Source organism: Rhyacophila brunnea, unplaced genomic scaffold (assembly GCF_057557595.1).
Source record: "Rhyacophila brunnea isolate RB1 unplaced genomic scaffold, BYU_Rbru_1.0 scaffold_3, whole genome shotgun sequence".
Lineage (NCBI taxonomy): Eukaryota > Metazoa > Arthropoda > Insecta > Trichoptera > Rhyacophilidae > Rhyacophila > Rhyacophila brunnea.
The window spans coordinates 51,613,415-51,633,163 of record NW_028232965.1 but is presented as its reverse complement, the minus strand read 5'-3'; the positions used below and the strand labels follow the sequence as shown (position 1 = coordinate 51,633,163).

Sequence of the window (19,749 nt, the reverse complement as noted above, 5' to 3'; positions counted from 1 at the left end):
CTTTATTTGGATTTTCTATATCGTGGGGTAATTTAAGTATTTGTATATATTTTTTTGATTTTACCGAGGCTTTGACTGCAAATTGCTGTCATATCGCCTCTCCTCTTCTATAAGGGGATTCTCCGCTCAGATTCTCGTTCCTATTCTGTTAAAGAACTTTCCAATTTAATTCTTTTTTTTTGCTTCATACTTGTGGAATCCCATTGTACAATCCTAATTCGATTTTTACTATCCATTTTGTTGCAGAACCTCCCCCAGAATCTCTCCTAATTATCCTTCTTTGAAGTGTTTGTATAGTCAATTCACAGAATTAACAACGTATCATGGGTCGATATATAAATAATATGTAGATATGCTAGAAAAAATTCAATCTCACCCGATATTATAGAACATGCACATAAAGCACAAAGTAATTAGCATTATACCTGATTTTTGAGGGCATGTCAAACTTAAAATTACAATTACTCCATAATATGATTTCAAGATTTTTTTCTTCTTTTATTTTGTTAACTGTCAATTCATGGTGGAACTGCAATGTTTTGTTGTTTTAATTTAATAAAACAATTTTTTTTGTATTAATTATTCCATTTTTATTCAATAAATTAGGACCGGTTTCGTCCGCCTCAGAGGGAAATTTTCAACTGAATAAATTTTTTTTATAAAACAATATTTATCAAACAAAATCCAAAGCGACAGAAATAATATAACAATATGTATATAAATATCCGTCCAATAATACCTACCCAATAACAAATTAATTTAAAATAAATATTGTTTTATAAAAAAAATGTATTCAGTTAAAAATGTCCCTCTGAGGCGGACGAAACCTGTCCTAATTTATTGATTAAAAGTGGAATAAGTACTACAAAAAAAAATAATTGTGTTTTATTAAATTAAAACAACAATTGCAAGACTTACCAACTTTTGGCAGTAACCTAAGATTCAAGTTAATATATTATAATAAAGTTATAACATCAAACTTAATCAAGAATATAATTAAGTAAATATTACATAAATTGAGCCAAACATTTAAAAATATCGATTCCTAACTTGATTTAGTATTTATTTTAAAAGACATTTTATAAATGTGAAATATTTTTCATTAATAAACGAATATGGTAAAATTAATTATACGTGTGTGTTTAACATCTTGAGTACGTAGTCTGATTATAATTTACTACCTACACTATGGTATAACTTTAGAAGTATCGATGAGATAAGAAAATATACCATGCAGCCTCTCGTCAGTCTCGTCACATTGAGAGTGAAAAAGCAACTTTAGATCTGGCTTGGCCACATGTGACGGATTCCTAAAGAGGAACTTGTTCTTAAAACCAACCAGATTCTTGCGTCCTAAAGAACTGCTAAATATCATCCAATACGGTGGAGCTACGACATGTTGATGCAAGAAGACAGGAGTGAAACAGGGTTTCTTGGAGGCATCGTATGATGTGTAATGCTCTAACAGAAATGCAGATATGATAATAGGAAAAAATACCGTATGATAAATTAGGAATATAAATAATCTCATAAATATTCAAAATATATCGGTTTTTCTTGTAGCCGTCGTAATTAGAAAATTTCCCAATTAGTGAAACGTTTGATTTTATATTTTTATGTCATATTAAAAATAAGAAAGACGTAAAATTGTTTCTTTAACACTAGATATCAATTAGGTTTTTATATTAGTTAATATTATATTAAAACATAGATATGAAGTATTATTATATATTCTGATTCAATAAAATAAAATGTTTTTAAATAGTGAAGTATTTTTATTACAATTACTTACTGAAATAAGTACATGCTTAAAATAATTAGTTACATCGTGATGTCATCATTTTTAAAAGAGTCAAATATATAATTTTATTTATATTGATAATACATAACTGTAACTAACTATTTAGAATTGTGTGGATTAGATTTATGTGGATTAGATAGAAATGTTTTGAAATAAGTAAATATTAAGTTACTTAATCCATTACGTTATATATGATACTTCGATAAGAGTTAATCAATTTTATTGTTCGACTTACTGACTAAATGAAAGAGGTTTTTTTTTATTCATTTTGTGTTTTAACATTATGGATATCAGTCGTTAAGGTTTAATAATTAGTGATTTTTAAATATCTTTTACTTATTTTTGTTTCTTGCTAACATATATAAAAGCTATCGTAGCTTTTAAATAAAATATTGAGTACTTACTGTAACGATTTATTTAAAATTACCAAGAAAAAATCGTGATGTGTTTTCTAGTAATATTACCATCATCATTATTATCAGCTGGGATCGATCCATAGTTCCCTCCACTCTTCCCGGTCCATAGTTATTTGCAGCTAAGCCCATGAACCAAACTTTATGGCTTTGTCTATCTACCGGGATCTCTTCACATAGTTTTGTTTGTCCGTATTGTTTAAGCTTTGTTTTTTGTATCTTATATATAATTAAATTCATTTGTTTCTGTCAAGTCTGCGTGCCTTTCTCTCCCATGATACTTTTTATTAAATTACATCTTTCAGTAAACTCAGTCAAAGCTCACTTGAGAGCTTTTCTGAAGACTTGGGTATCTGCTACTGAGACATTCCCATGCGTAAACAAATGATGATGCTTCACATCCAAACTAGGGCCTGTACGTGATACGCTCGAATAAGATCAAGTGTGGTGCGGGGCGGTTTGGTTTGAAGGGTTTGTGTTATCTAGCGAATTTTAGGCCTTCTCTGTAGGTGTTTAGTGCCTCTTGGATACCACTGCATTTATATAAATATTGTATAATGTATTTATATATAAATTTTAAGTTACTACCTTAGGTACTTACCTTATTACACCAGTAACTATTATCTACTATTCATGAATGTCATTTTATGGTCCTATAATAATAAATCTCAGAAGACGTATTCAAAAAATCATTGTGCCAATGAAACTTTGTACCCGTTGTCATGATAAACAATAATATTAAATATTAGGAATCAAAATATGTTATTAATCTGATAATGAGATTATTGATAATAATATTGGATTATATTATAATCCATGTATTTTTAATCCGAAATATAAATATGCAAGATAATTAAATGATTATATCACCATTAAAATAAATATAAAGTTATTTCAAGGTTATTGAAAGGAAAGTTAATATTGTATTTTTTATATAATATTATTTTTAATTTATTCATTGATTTATTAAATATATATTGATATCGATAGATAATACATAAATAACATGGTTACAAAATGTATTAAAAACATAAATTAATAATTAAAATAGCAAAACACATTAGCAATGGGTAATAATAAAAAATAAAGTAGTATAATATTATAACAATATAAAAATCGAAATTATCTATATAAAATATTTCACCCGCTCCACTAGTACAAGAGTACCTAAAACAGAATCTGCATTTTATTTGCTGTCTGATGTACTCAGTTGAGACGCACTCTGTTTTATAAATATTTTTTTCTACGCTCGTACGTATAATATTTTTATGCACATCAGTTACTATTAAAAATTATAAATCAATATACGGTTTATCTAAATATCTATTATAGATTTATATTGATGCATTTCTTACTCTAATTATTGAATTAAATTAATTAATATTATGACTGAACTTATAGCAAAGAAATTATGAGTGATGTAATTACTGAAGTGTTAAGTAAGCAGTCACTTTCAGTCGTAAAATAATAAAAATAATTGAAAAGATAAGTTGAAATATGTGAAGCATCAAGTTTGTTATGTAGATGTTGGAACTTTAAAAGTATTATTTAATCATTAAATAATTTAGTTTCAAATAAAATATTTTTATATTTACAGGCAGATAAAATGAGAATTTAATTCCATAATATCGTTGATAGGTATTACTCACAGCCTTTAAAACATACTTAATGATGCAGACCCAAATGATATTAATTATTGAACAAAAATTATTTGTATCGTCTCCTACAATTTCATCTAACGGCCCACATGTGCATGTAGGTCGAAATATTGATTTTATTGTATTTTCAGAGCATAAGCCTGAACATTTTTTAAACGTTGTAGAAAATCTATTTATATAATTTTAAGGCCTTATTATTTCTTTGTATTTATGTTAAACATTAATTTGATGAATACATAAAATTGTATGCTTTTAAACCTCTTGATTTAATGGTTTAGAATATAGTCATTTTTTAGTACACCCATGTGCAGTAGTTTTATCATTTTTAAAATTTATTTAGGGGAGTGGGTAGGAGCAAGTGATGAAGGTTGATTGAAGACAGCGGTAGCGTAGAATGTAGATAGATGTAGAGGTTATTGTCTGGATATAGAGTTTCAATATTGTAGGAGTATAACTGTAATGACAAAGTAATCACGGTGAGCTATGCTCAGACCAAGCCGCGATTCAGTAGCGATAATACTGAGAGCAAACGACAGTGACCGAGCTTGAGAGTCTGTGAGTAAGTGAGGAGTGACTATTTCCATCATCGTCCTTTGCTATATATACAACTGAATATTAGATACATTATAAAAGTGCTTATTCATCAAATTAGCAATTTAATAACTCATAATAGTCATTGTTGACCTAGGCTATGATTGAGAAGTCTGCTGACAACTGCCCATCGCAGCTTCGATTTGTTTTGTTAACAAAATATGAACAACGAAGAGTGTCACACATGTAATGCTGACATAGTATGATTGCTACAGATATATTGAGAGTCATTATTATCATCTACTAAAAATGTAATACGTTGATATAAAAATATTGTCTATTGTAGTAGTATTTTTTAACCGAACAAATTGACAGGCATTTAAGTTTTATTATTAATAAGGTAATGAGATATCTTTAGGCAATGTGTAAAAAATAAATAGTTTATTAATTATAAATAAATCTTATTTTAATACAGTGATTTATAAGAGTATCTGCTTCTTTATTATAAATATATTATTATTCACAGTAAAGATCTCAGAAACATGCATTTAGTTGTGCTCCAACGGTAGCCAATTGACTGACGCTGGAGATAATCTGAAAAAGAAAAAAAATATGGATTCATAAAACTGTTGAAATTTACTAAAGATCTAATTACACCACTAGATCATCGATCGTGGTGAGCAATCGCACGATTCTGTAACAAACCTAATCGTGTTGACGCATGATTTGATTGGTTCACAATTTATAAGGTAAGTTGCTAGACAGTGTGAACAATTATAAGTAAAGCAACTAATAGAATTTGGAAAAATAATGCGTTACAAGGGATTTGTATTATTATTGTTTTTAAAAATAATGAACAAATTCAGGCAGGTTTCATTATAATATAAATGTCAAATTTGTGTAACTATATAAAACAAAAGACAGGACACGCTCGCGCGGCCTTTCTTGGAAGCTCAAGATTAATTCGGATATTTTCGTACGTTATCCGTTATCTTCGATATGACCGTGCCCAAAATTAGGAATTGTTCTGATTCGGTCACAACTCTAGGGAACGACTTAAAAGTGACTTTTCATGATAAGTGGCGATCGTGGCCGACGGTCGGGCCAGACAGTTTGCCTGAGAATCTACATAGATTAAGTGAATTCGATAATTTATTCGTTTTTCATTATTCAATATTATAAATAATTAAATATTAAATAAATACATTATTATTTTAAGACTTCATTAATGATTCTGTAATCCGTATTTTTATCGTTAAAGCACCTGTAAAATAATTCAAACATATTTTCACAATAAACATAATATTCTCACTTGTTTGACTGTAGCAAGGACTTCTTCATGGAAGGTTTCGGACAAATCTATAACGCACTGGGCAGACTCAAGTTGTTCAGAGATGGATGGATTACTTCCACCAATTGATGCGCAGGCATTCAGTTTATCAATATTTGTTGCAAACACCTGCTTAATCGCATCTATTTCGCTAACAACATCCTTGATACCTGTCTATTAAAAAAAAAAACAGAAAAAAGGATCAACATACTATTTACATAGGTTTAAAAATTTTCCTGCAATACAACCGAATATTTTATAAAAGTTAATAATAATTCATTTTTTAAAAAACTGAATACTATACACAAATGATTCCCAATTATTGGTATGCCTCGAGTGATTGCAAACTGTGGCACAAAATTTCATTCCATTTTCTTCATAAATTAAAGGAATATATTTGTTCTATTGTGCATGTGAGTAAAGTAATACAAGTTCTATACAGCACAGTTTTATTATTGGTATTAACATTAAAAACACTACAATTATGTGACAGTACAGATTTTTTATGTTTTATATTATTGTTTATCGTATCTTGGATGGTTAATTATCTGTAATATTGAAAAATTGCTAGTTTGTGGAGTATTATTTTATTTGCCAACACTGGCCATCCCGTACTGCCCAAGTGAATGTTGAATGTTGATTGAACAATCTCAAAAAAAAAATAATTCTACAATAATTCATCCGTATTAACAAAACGTTGAAAAAAGTATACAGTCGCCATTTTTACATACAGAATATTAAACATTCTATGATTAACATGTTACCCACAACAACAGCTTTGTTTAATCGCCCTTAACTGGTAGGTATATAAAGGTTTTATGTGACACCATGTTACGGTGAAAATCTTTGATCTGGTGTCTTCTTAAATAAAATGCATTAAGAATCTGAATTACTGTGTTCCCGTCACGTGAAAATGATTGTATTGACTGTTGGTTGTAGCAGTAGTCGGTTAACGATCACTGTATTTTTAACAGAGCTTCAATATTCCTATGTTTCAAATACGTATTAGAATTCATTACTAGAGTTAGTATCATAACTGCTTAAACCAAGTTATTTTTATTATCGAAGAGTTTAAACTACATTTAATGTATTCGGAATCATCAACATATTTTAAGTACTTGTAAAAACGTAAACTATATAATATGATTGATGGTTCATTAATTTTTTTAAATTTTAAATTCTATTAATGTTATCAATGATGCTTTTTTACATACCCTTTAAAGTTTTATTTATTTAACCCCTTGAATATATGGGTTTCTAGCAGATGGTTTATTATATAAAATCTACAAAATATGATAAAATACTCACTTGCACACTTTCGACGGTTTCCTTAATGCACTTAATTGTAGCAAGAGCATCTTCGATAATTCCCTAAAATTGAAAAATTAAATAAAAGACATTTTCCAATAAAGTAATTTTGATTATCATTGGTGCTAAGAGGATAATATTAAATGAAAGAAAAATATAGTTAAAAATTCTTCATATTATTAGAAAAAATATTTTAGAAAATATTGGTGGGCGGGCAAGACTCCAGCCAATTTAAAAAAATCAAATATGTATGTTTATGAGTTACTTTGACATTGTAATACATATTTACTAACCTTTTCCTGTGGAGAAGCACTCTGAAACAAGTAAATACAATTTAATCATACATTTTTTATCTCACGACAGGCCACGGAGATCAATTATAATTTAGTAAAAAAACATTAAAGAAAAACACAGCCGTGAAAAAATCACGTATAATATAACGTGACCTAAACGGGATTTGAACCTGGAACGCCCGTTATAAGAAGCCAGTGCTTACAAACGAGGGAATTTTTCTTCAAAAATAGTTTTTAAATATTATAAGAAACCAATTTAGTAAACTTCATTCTAATCGCTTATATATTAATCAATTGAAAGGAAAAAAACTTAGGGAAAAGGCATCGATTTTTTTTTTTGAAAAAGCACTATTAGTATTTATAAGTTCTGACAGAATACTTGAATTTTAATTTTATTTTATAATCGTGATATTAGAATGACTAAAATATACTCATAAAAATAAAATATATTGATTTTGGATTCTTTGGGTGATGTTAAATTTCATTTAAACTAGAATAATTTTCGCGTTTAGCTAGATAAAACGTGTGGATTTTTTTGTATGGGGTCACTGGACTTTGAGCACATGGCTTGAGCAATGTATTTTTACTGCACATAATATTATATTATATAATAGGTCGATAGACAATAATTATTGAATGTTAGTACATTCATGTTTTTTTAGAATTATTAATAACCATAACCTTACTTTTTGGTACAAGTTGGATGTTAGTAATTTTTGAACAACGATAAACACCCAGGCTTTGAGAAAAACACATAAATATTGTGACCTTACCGGGAATCGAACCCAGAAATCTCAGGTGGAATGCCGGCGCCTTACGCACTGCACCACGAGAGCCACTTAGTACATTCATGTTATAGTATGTTAACATCGCATACTTAACTCTTTTTAGCCAAAAGTGGAGTTACAGTAAATGGTCACGTAAGGTGACGATGAGATTTGTGAATAATTATTGTGTATCAAGTACGATGATGATGAGTATTTAAACAATACATTAATACACCGTTTTATTTTTAAGATATTTAAAAAAATTCAAAATATATAATATAATTGTGAAAGTTATTATGTAGCAATACGTATATTTTATGTGTCAGTGAGTAAATTAATATGTTCTAAAATGCCTTACCGTTGATGCGACAAGCGCGATAAAGAAAAACAACAATAATCCCTTCATTTTAATTTTGATAACTTTTGTCCAGCAATAAATGAAAAATAACATTTTAAGTTCCTTATATAGCTTAAATTTTTTTTATCAAAATTTGACATACAATGGAAGTCGTAACAAATCTCAGTTATTCAGATAACAAAAATTCTAATTATAGAATACAAGATAATGTATATAAAAATGATGAATTGGGCTCTCAATTATTGTAGACGTTGATGGTAAGTAAGGTTATTTTAATGATTTTTTTTATTAAGCTACAAAGTCTCAGCTCTGTGTCTTAGTCAGCTCAGTCAAACCACACTTGAGTGCGTGACGACTTCAGTTTTGGGCATCTACTCCTGAGATATTCCCAGGCATAAATAACTGCTGATGCTTCAGATTAAACATAGGGCCTTCTGATACGCTCGATTAAGACCGAGTGTGGTGCGGGGCGGACAGTTTGGAGGGAACTACTAGGTAGTTAAAATGAATCTCTTTGCACGATGAAATTGAATGAAATATTTACGTGACATTATATTTGCTTTAACTACACTTATAAATAATACGTTAGAAATACTATTTTGAAGAAATAGTTAAATAGTTTACCGTTAAATCGGCCTTGTCAGCAGGAACTGCACTCTGAAATAAACAAAATATTATAAATTACGTACTTACATAATATTAATAAAAATGAAATAATAATTAATTTCATAGTTGACATAAATTCCACTTACGCGAGGATGGGTATTATAGGTGGACGTTGTTTTATAAATTCTTAAAATAGCGTCTACTTAGCTCATTCGGTGTGCTTCCATGCTTTATAATTAATATTTTTGGTACTTTGTACTTTACTTTTCATACTGTTTTTATGATACTGCATATATTTATTTCTTTTTTAGATTGTTTCTTTGTTTTTAAATGTCATGTTATGAATGTCTAATAAATAATAATTTGTAATGTTCACGGTATGTAAAAATAAATAAATTTGAAAAGTTTAATAATAAAAGGTCTAAAACATTTAAAAAACGCAGGTAATGTATGTTCTTTGGAACTTACGCCTAATATTCAAATAAAGTGTTTCTCTAGTAAATTAAATTTATTTGACTTTAAGTTATCATTTTTAGGATGCAAGAAATAATGTTATCGGGTTATTTCATTTAAGTTCAACAATTCGCTGCGGATCTCAGCCGCTTCTCTTGAATTGTAATATTTTTTTTAAAATTAGATATTGTTTTTAGCAACTCACGTATCCTAGTAGATTTAAGCCAATGTTATATGTAGATATAAACTAGATACCTACTATTGAAGTGTGAATTTACTAGACGTTTAATTCACAAGCTGACAGTCTGCCATCAACGGATTCCATCACAGACAAATTGGCTATAAACTCAATTAACTCGACTTAGCAAACGTTCTATGTTGTGAAACACAAAATGATATAGTAGAGAGACAACTGACAATTTTATTATCGTTTTGTAAAAACATTTTTTTAGGCTGTGTAGGCAATAGGTTTTTTAAGTGTGCTTGCTTAATTATATTTATTTATAATAATCACGTGAAATCGTAAGGGTACGACAGGAGAATATTGTCCTTTTTAATCTATGACTGGTCATTCAGTGGCGAAGGGAGAAGTTAAGATCTGACATAAACAGTGCACATTAAACTTTGTTAGTCATACGTATTTGTTTTTATTGAAGTAAGACTACAATTATTTACAGATGGTGTTGGTTAGATCAAAAAAAATAATTAAGTCTTATCTAAACCAAACCATATTAATTTTAGTTTATTTTGGACGATCCGAAAAAAATGTGCACACTTTTCATTAATACTTATTATTGTTTTCGTTGAATTTGGAATAGAGTTAAATCAAACAATAGATAAATAAAATAAAATTCAAAATTATGTGTGATTTAATGGCATAATTTTAGAAATTTTATAGATAGATGAGTATTTTTGACTTTTATCTATTGTGGCATGGTTTTCGCAGGGTTTAATTACACATTCATTTCACATAGGTCTTAAAAAATCTCTGAATATTTAGTTATTTTTGAAGTTATGAATAACTAAACTAAAAATAAAATGGAAAAAAATATTTAACTTAATATAATATATTTACATAAATATATTATTTTGTTTTTATTGTATTTTTTCATTTTACTGATATTTCCACTTAACAATCAATCATGTATTGAAGTTATTTTTTTTGGTTTATGAAATAACTTTAGGTAATTCTAGTACAATTTAAATAAAAAAAAATAATGTCTGTATTCAATTTGTATTTATTAAATTACGGTTGCTGACAATATTTACAATATTATGTTTATGGTCATATTTTGATGATATGGGATTCTGTAAAATTGATGCTCAGAAGTTATTTGAAGTCATGCATTTCTCAATTTCAGCTGGGAGAGTTGTAAGACCGTGAATGCTCGCTTCGATCTGAAAATAATACATAGGTATATATTTTAAAATTTGGTTAATTTAATATTTGCTTATATAAATTAAAGGGCATTAAATTTATAAGATTTGAATATATAAGGAGAATTAAACTTTTATATATTGATAAACCATTTCCTTTATTCAATGAATAATTCACAAGCTTATGAGAATGTAAAATTTCATATAATATTAAACATACTTATTTGAAAACACCTCAGATGTAATATACCCACTAGAAAAAATCATATTTGAAAAAAAATAGGATGCTTGACGGGATTTGAACCCGTATAACCACTGGTATCGCGCCAACTGTGCATGTATGACATAGTAGTTTAAATTGTCGTTATTATATAGGAGGCTCGTAGCATAATTGGTTAATGCACAGTTGGCGCGATACCAGTGGTTATAAGGGTTCAAAGCCCGTTGAGCATCGTATTTTTTTTTCAAATATAATTTTTTCTAGTAGGTAGGGATCACGCATACTCTAGTGCACGCTAACCAAGGTCTAGGGAAGTTGCTCCTGGGATACTTTCGGCATAAATTTGAAGAACGCCTATCGTTCGTTACGCCACGGTATACGCCTGCATAACGGCTGTGGAGACGCGGCGGGTAGTGGAGGGTAAAGCAAGTGGGTGTATATATAATACGAGGGTGGGTCAATAAGTCCTTAGAAAAGCCGACAGGTGGCGCGACTAGTACTGTAAGCGGTTTGTTTTCATGCAGCGGCACTACCGATTCAGTATGCTGCGAAGTTTCAATCAGATTGGTCGGGTTGTTGTGTGTTTCTCGTACATTTAAAAAAAAAATTTGCTTGTGGAAAATGGAAAAATGGAAAATGGAGAAAATTGAGTTTAGAGCTGTTATTAAACATTTTAATATAAAAGGGTTAACAGCAAAGGAAATAAAAAGTGAGTTGGATTTAGTTCACGGCATATCTGCTCCTTCACTTGCAACTATTTATAACTGGTTAAAAGAATTTAAACGTGGTCGTACATCAACAAAGGATGAACCACGCTCAGGACGTCCTGTAGAGGTGACTACACCAGAAATGATCAATAAAATCCACGATATGGTGTTAAATGACCGAAGATTAAAGTTGAGTGAGATAATTGAGGTTACAGGGATCTCAAAAGGTAGCGTCATTTCTATTTTACATGACAAATTGGGCATGAAAAAAATTTCTGCAAGATGGGTGCCGCGTTTGCTCACAGTCGACAATAAACGCAATAGGGTGGTGGCCTCTAAAGCCCTGTTGTCGCTCATGCAACGCAATCCGGATGAATTTTTTCGTCGCTTTGTGACTGTATATGAAACATGGATACACCACTATACTCCCGAGACGAAAGAACAGTCAAAGCAGTGGATTGCGAAAGGCGAACCATGTCCAAAGAAGGCGAAAACCGTAAAATCAGCTGGTAAGGTTATGGCTACTGTATTTTGGGATGCACGTGGAATTTTTTTCGTTGACTATTTGGAAAAAGGAAAAACAATAACAGGGGATTATTATGCATCTTTATTGGACCAGCTAAAAAACAAAATTGAAGAAAAACGGCCTCATTTAAACAGGAAAAAAATCCTCTTTCATCAGGACAATGCCCGTGTTCACACATGTTTACGATCAATGGCTAAAATTGAAGAATTGAAGTTCGAATTGGTCGACCACCCACCGTATTCGCCAGATTTAGCCCCCAGTGACTTTTTCCTTTTCCCAAACTTAAAAAAATGGCTAAGTGGACAACGTTTTTTTTCAAATGAAGAAGTCATCGATCGGACAAATGCTTATTTTGAGGACCTTCCGAAAACTTATTTTTCTGACGGTTTAAAAAAAATTGAGAAACGTCTAACCAAGTGTATTGAGCTCCAAGGAGATTATGTTGAGAAATAAAAAAAAAATACAAAAATAAAAACTGTTTTAATGCTTTTTTCTAAGGAATTATTGACCCACCCTCGTATATCTGAGGTGTTTTTAAGTTATGTATGTTTCATCATATTATATTTTTTAGTTATATTTTATAAAACTATCAAAAATATTCACCAAAAAATCGCTGAATCTCTTTTTGGGAAGGTTTGAAATAATTATTATTGAACAAATATAATAATTAAAAGAAAATCTATGGAAGCTAGAAAAAAATGTGTGTATATTCTTTATATGTATACATCCTTGAAAGCATGTTGGGTACAATAAAATTTATGAAAACTACCTTAGAAACGACATCGAGAAGGGCAGCGGAGAAGCTATGGTAGACGCCCCAAAGGCAGTTTGCGATTTGGGCTTGTTCAGGAGGCGTTGGTACTTCGCTGATTCCTTTGAAACAGTCGGTGGCTTTCTCAGTATATTGGGAGACCAAACCTTCAAGGACACGGATGTCACTCAAAATGTTGCTAGCAGCAGTCTGGAAGAAGAATAATATAATGTAAACAAGCGATTTCACTAATTAATCTTTCCTATTGAATTAATTGTAATCTGTCACAATTACACAACATAAATTATATAATTGACTAGTCTGAAAACCCTTCCAAAAACATGTAGTAACACTCTAAATACATAAATTAAATTAAACTCTTTTATTTAAATATATCATTCTGCACTATATTATATTAAATGCATATCATAAGAATATATTAAGGCGAAGTCTTCACTGAGCCTTTTTTAAAGAGGCACCTAGCGGAAAAATACGAAGCTTGCAATTTGAGACATTTTTTTGATAATTTACAATTTCAACTATATTAATGAATAAATATATATTTGAAAACATTAAAAATAAAAATATTTTTTATTTTAAGTCAAAGACAAACTTACAATTGTAAAAAATGTAATAAAATGTGAATTTGTTCTATCGATCCGCACCCTATTATTACATATATTTTATGGTCATATTTATTATTAAAATTTAGTTTATTAAGTTTTCTAAGCATCACCTAAGCGATTTTTGACAAATTCATAGTTTTAATATTTTTTATATCTATTTTAAAAAACATCGATTTTTATAAAAAATATAAATGTGTATAACTTGAAATCATTTTTATTTATATTAATATAAATATTTTATTTATATTTATAAAAATAATTGATTTGATATAAATAAAAAGGATTTCAAGTTATACACATTTATATTTTTTATAAAAATCGATGTTTTTTAAAATAGATATAAAAAATATTAAAACTATGAATTTGTCAAAAATCGCTTAGGTGATGCTTAGAAAACTTAATAAACTAAATTTTAATAATAAATATGACCATAAAATATATGTAATAATAGGGTGCGGATCGATAGAACAAATTCACATTTTATTACATTTTTTACAATTGTAAGTTTGTCTTTGACTTAAAATAAAATAAAAAAATATTTTTTATGTTTTCAGATACATATTTATTCATTAATACAGTTGAAATTGTAAATTATCAAAAAAATGTCTCAAATTGCAAGCTTCGTATTTTTCCGATAGGTGCCTCTTTAAAAAAGGCTCAGTGAAGACTTCGCCTAAGGTTGCGTTTTAACACATTATATAATATTAACTGAGAAGTTAATATTTATTTTATTTTGAAAGAAAATACAGTATTAATCCATAAATTCATGATAGAAGCTGGAAGATGGATTATTATACTACTTTTCTGAATGGTTACAATGTTAAATATCAGTATAAATTAAAAAATTCCATTCTGTGAATGCCCATAATTATGATCTTAATCGGATCGAGCATAGTCAAAAGAATAAAATAACAGTGACACTTGTGAATAAAACTATAACAATTTTATCAGCATACTTTGTCCACTGCAGAAATGTAAAAATAATACAGTTTGTTGTTGAAAGGCAACATCGTGCAATTATTAAAGGTCAAATCACCAACAATATATTAAATAGTTTGTTATGAAAAGTATAACTATTATAACACATATAATATATTTAATAAATGTAGCATTAAAAGATATCATTTTTTACCTGGATGCCAGAAGCTACGATACCGATGCATTTTTGTAGAGCAATAATATCTTCCAAAACGGTTTTCATGGACTGAAAAGTAATAAAACAAAATTAATTATTTTTAAAAAAAAATAAAAATACTGAATTAGTCGAATACAAAGTTGAATCAGCAAGGTCAAAGAATCCATGAAATAGCTCAGTCAGGTGTATCATTGTAACTATTAAATGTAAGGCGATGATAATTAATTATTATTGTCCTTCTGAATCCTATGTGCGTCTTGGCCTCGTACAGTGTCGTCTATATAAGGGTTTGTACAAACTCACTTTTCTACAGTTTTGGACACCTAGGTTGTTTAAAGTATATTAAATATTATCATCACCGACATCAACCCAGTTTGTACAAGGTCAACCGTTTTTCTGAATGAATATTTTCTCATTCAATGCATGGCACAATCATTAATTATGACACCACAATTCGATGGACTATACAATGTTTAGACTAATATATAAAACGTACAGTTTGTTGTTATAATATTTCTGTCTCTATCCTGACTATGTGTAATTTGTTGATTGAGTCTGAAAATATGAAAATCCCTCAAATGATCCTAGCACTCTTTTCATGTTTTTGATCATGCACCAGTTGTCCAATCCACAAATTTTAACATCTACTGATCTTATTAGTGTTTTGTACAAGATGTATTATTAGTAAATAATTTAAACTTAGTTATAATTTTTTGTATGATAATAAATTGATAATTTACCTTTACGTCAGTCTTGTCAGCAGGGATAGCACTCTAGAAAATAAAAAAAGAAAATTTATTGTACAATGAAATTATGAACTCTTTAATAAAATGTAATATTAATACGAGTATTATAATACTAGGTTAGGTACGGGAGAAACAGTAGTCAAATGGAGACATGAGCTTTAAGTTTACACGTTTATTATTCCAGATTCATTCTGATAAATTGGTTGTACGTGATAAGTTATATAGCGAGTTTTAGATAAGTAATTAAAAGTATTGAAAACGTGGACTGCTAGATTCGAGAGATACAAAGGAAGTTAAGTATCAACCAGTCAACAGCTGCACCTGTAAAGGCTTGTTTACACTGGTTTATTACGAATCATTAGTACTAACTACTCGTACTAATGCTCTTTTCACATTATTCGGTTTTGACCGTACGGCGAAAAATCGAACGGCGACATTCTTTTAGTGGTGAAGAAGAGCATGGCCCTTTTCACATTACACTGCGACGGTTAAAAACCGAAATGGCGCAGTATAGCAGACGTATATTATTGACGTGTATTCACGGCGCCCGGACAGTCACCGATGACTCAGTGGTGTACGTGACCTAATGCACACTTTCTTATTAGACGGTTTTAAATAGTACGATCAGCCAATTTATTATAACCTACAGCACCGTAAACTGAGCTTACGACGAAAAAAAAGCGCATAAACCGTATAGTGTGAAAAGCGCGTAATACCGACACGCGTAAACTTACAGGTGGACTACTATTGGTTATTGTTATTACTAATTCGGCCAGTTTACACGTGGCAAAATTCGCTACTCGCACTAAACCGACACGTGGTAACAGGCCGAATACTAATGATTTATACTAATTCATTCCGTTCCATTGCACCCACTATGTATGGGATGTATCGCGATGGGATTATGAGTTGTTATTAATTGAGTTACATGGCACTGATCATTTGGCGTGAATATAAACGTAAATACGTTTAACTTATTACTTATTACTATGAATGAAAACATACGTTGCAAAAGAAAATACGTAAACTTGCGAGATGACAAATTCGATCCCAAAATACACGGCTTTAGACCATTTAGTCACTAGTACCTATATCGCAAGAATTTTCAGTTATAAGTCTACATAATAATTAGATCAATTATGTAAATAAAATTTATTTATTAACACATATGTCCAATTATGTATGTTATTATTTCACATTTGAATTGATTTTTATTTTTATTTATTTCATCAAATTAATATTAATGAATAATGAATAATATGTTTATCATTATCAATATTGACCGCCGCGGACTGTTCAGAGACGAAATGTCATAGAACTGATGTAACAACCATACCTTTAAAAAATGAAAAAATATTTTGAGTTCCTCTGTTGTCATTTATATTTAGCAACATTCTTTTATATCCGTGTTCTGCCGAAGCATTTGGAATACGAATAATTTTGAATATTAATTATTCCTTTCTCAATACGATAGAGAAAGCTTTTTAAATGATTCAAAAGAGACTATAGTTGATATTAACACGGCGTAGCCAATTGAGCCCGTGTGAGGATGGACTCCGGACAACAACTCCGCTTATTCACAAGCCATCAGCTGACAGTATCAGACGACTTATTTATCGTCTTGACCGCTGCGGATAATTGACCACCGACAAAAAAAATGTCAGTATCCTATATATCACTACCAGGAATTTCCCCTTGTCTCTGTTTACTTTATGGTTGCTGCATTATTTATGAATTGGTAAAATGAGTAGCCTAGAATAAAAACTCACACTTTGCAATTTTATCATTTCTTTTGGTTAAAAATAACAAGTGATTACTTATAAATGCATCAATCTATATAAACAAATAGTTGGGCATAAAAAATCACGTTAAACCATATTATAATTATTTATAAAGACCAATATTGGGTGAGTTTTGTGCTGGTACTTAGGTCTCTTTAATTAATCAGAGATCAGTATTTCTCATGACTACTGTGACAGTGATAATATCGTATCTCAATATGGATACGTTAGGAGTTATATTATATTTTATTATATTAAAACATATTCATAGAATTAACCATTTGTTTTTATTCAATGAATAATTTACAGGATTTTGAGAATGTAACACTCTATATATTAAACATACATAGCTTGAAAACACCTCAGATATATACTCACTAGAAAAAATCGTATTTAAAAAAAATACGAAACTCGACAGAATATGAACCCATGTAACCATTGGTGACGCACCAATGTTATGTACGTTCATATTCATGGAAGTTTATTGATTTATTATAATCACTAAAAATAGTGCTCGAGTGGTTTTTTGCGATTTTGAGATGTGAATGTGAGTTTTGATTATATGCCCCTCAAATATAAAACTGTAGATAACTTATTTATTTGGCTGTAAATATTTAAAAAATATAATCCGATTCGTATTAAGTATAATTATTTTTGTTGTGAAACAGAAAATGGTAACGTAGACATACATACACAATTTGTATTGTTGTGTAATGTCATAGAGATTACTAGTTTTCTAAAAATTCAAAGTACGTAATTGATTTTTGAAGTGAACTTGTAAAGCTCTGCACGTGTGCTTTACCGCGGTGTTCAATTTAATGAGTAAGAAAAAAATATACTTAACAAGTAATTCACCATTTTTTGAATAAGCTGGATATTTTGTACCTTAAAAGATCTTAAATATTTTTTTACTAACATTGGGTCAGTGTTTAACTCAGCCCAACTGATTTCTTTACCGCGTCTGAAAACTTGTACGTATGCAGTTCACCGTATTACACTTCACCGTGAAATGTTGTATCGGAAATATGGCCGTATATTAAAGTCCGTCCAACCTCTTTGGGTGGTATAATAAAATTCATGTCTAAACAAAACACGGTCCTTGTCGGTTTATACTTTACAAGAAGCCAGCAGCAAACAAATTTTGAAAATAGCCGATATATTGGATTGTTTGTTAGGTTACGTTAGGTTTTCATTCTTGAATTCATGAATTTTGCCAAAATCAGCTATGGAAATTAAACTAGTGTATATTGAATCTAAAAAAATGGAGACCGTATATTCTACGGTCATCTCTTTGCGATCACAAAGCTCACGGCGAACTGTGCGACGGTGAAATGTTTTACGTACAATTTACATGTCACCTTTATTTACACGTGATACTAATTTAAATATTATACCTATATTAACTGAGATTGTATGCACTTTTTCTTACCACAGAGGCTACCAAAGCGACGACCAAGAAAACTGCGAAGAATTTCATTTTGAGGAATTATTGATTTGCGAAGCACAAAAACTAACTACTTCATCGCCATGAATGGTCCTTTTTATACTGTTCGTTTTTGGATGTTATCAGTTAATATTTTGACGACAAGAATCATTTAAGATTATTATCAACCAGTGCATTATCAGATCTTGTCTGATTTTAATAAAAAGTCACACCAAACAAGCCGCACACTATCAATGATAATATCAAAATATATTTTTTTGTAACTAACTATTTTTTTTTCACTTTCATGACAGTAATAAACGGCAACCATGTGCAATATATCTCTCAAAATGAGAAAAGAATAAGTTTACCATATCATTTTTTAAAAGACCACAGTTAACTAAATGTTATCATATTGTAATCAAATAATGTAATAGGTACAAACATCGTATTAGATATCACAGACACTTCATTGTTTAGTTAAATTAATTTATTCACCTTAATGATGTGATTATATATTTAGGTACATGGGTCAATGAGAAATGGGACCAGTCTCAGGAAATAAAAACTAGAATTGAGATCGCAAGGAGCGTCTTTCTCAAAATGAGACGCCTCCTTAGCAATCGAGATCTTAACCTAGGTCTGAGACTGCGTATGGTACGTTGTTATGTGCTCTCAATTCTTTTCTATGGTATGGAAGTATGGACGCTAAACCAAGAGATATCACGGAGACTTGAAGCTTTCGAGATGTGGCTGTATAGACGCATCCTCAAAATTCCTTGGACTGACCGGGTGACAAATGTTGAAGTTCTCAATCGAATGGGGAAGGACCGAGAGGTTCTACGTAGTATCAAAATCAGGAAACTACAATACCTCGGCCACATTATGAGAGGACAAAAATACAGCATTCACCAACTCGTCATTCCAGGAAAGATCAAT

At 30.0% G+C, this 19,749-nt stretch overlaps 1 protein-coding gene across 1 annotated transcript; it reads right to left on the bottom strand.

Moving 5' to 3' along the window:
• Positions 1-10,738: 10,738 nt before the first annotated feature.
• LOC147068511 (uncharacterized) lies at positions 10,739-19,058 on the bottom strand. Its single transcript, XM_085953368.1, has 5 exons — positions 18,817-19,058; positions 15,601-15,633; positions 14,858-14,929; positions 13,118-13,309; positions 10,739-10,916 (listed from the first exon to the last, which is right to left on the bottom strand). The coding sequence occupies exons 1-5, from the start codon at positions 18,862-18,864 to the stop codon at positions 10,842-10,844; spliced, it is 420 nt and encodes a 139-aa protein (XP_085809494.1). The 5' UTR covers positions 18,865-19,058; the 3' UTR covers positions 10,739-10,841.
• Between the last annotated feature and the right edge of the window lie 691 nt (positions 19,059-19,749).

Bases quoted from the DNA above. Each gene is read 5' to 3' on its own strand.
- LOC147068511 (XM_085953368.1), bottom strand. From the start codon at position 18,864: ATGAAATTCTTCGCAGTTTTCTTGGTCGTCGCTTTGGTAGCCTCTGTG. The intron at 14,930-15,600 runs GTAAATTATCAA...ATTACTTTTCAG, and splicing joins CTGACAAGACTGACGTAAAG to TCCATGAAAACCGTTTTGGA. The intron at 10,917-13,117 runs GTAGTTTTCATA...TATTATTTTCAG, and splicing joins TTCTCGATGTCGTTTCTAAG to ATCGAAGCGAGCATTCACGG.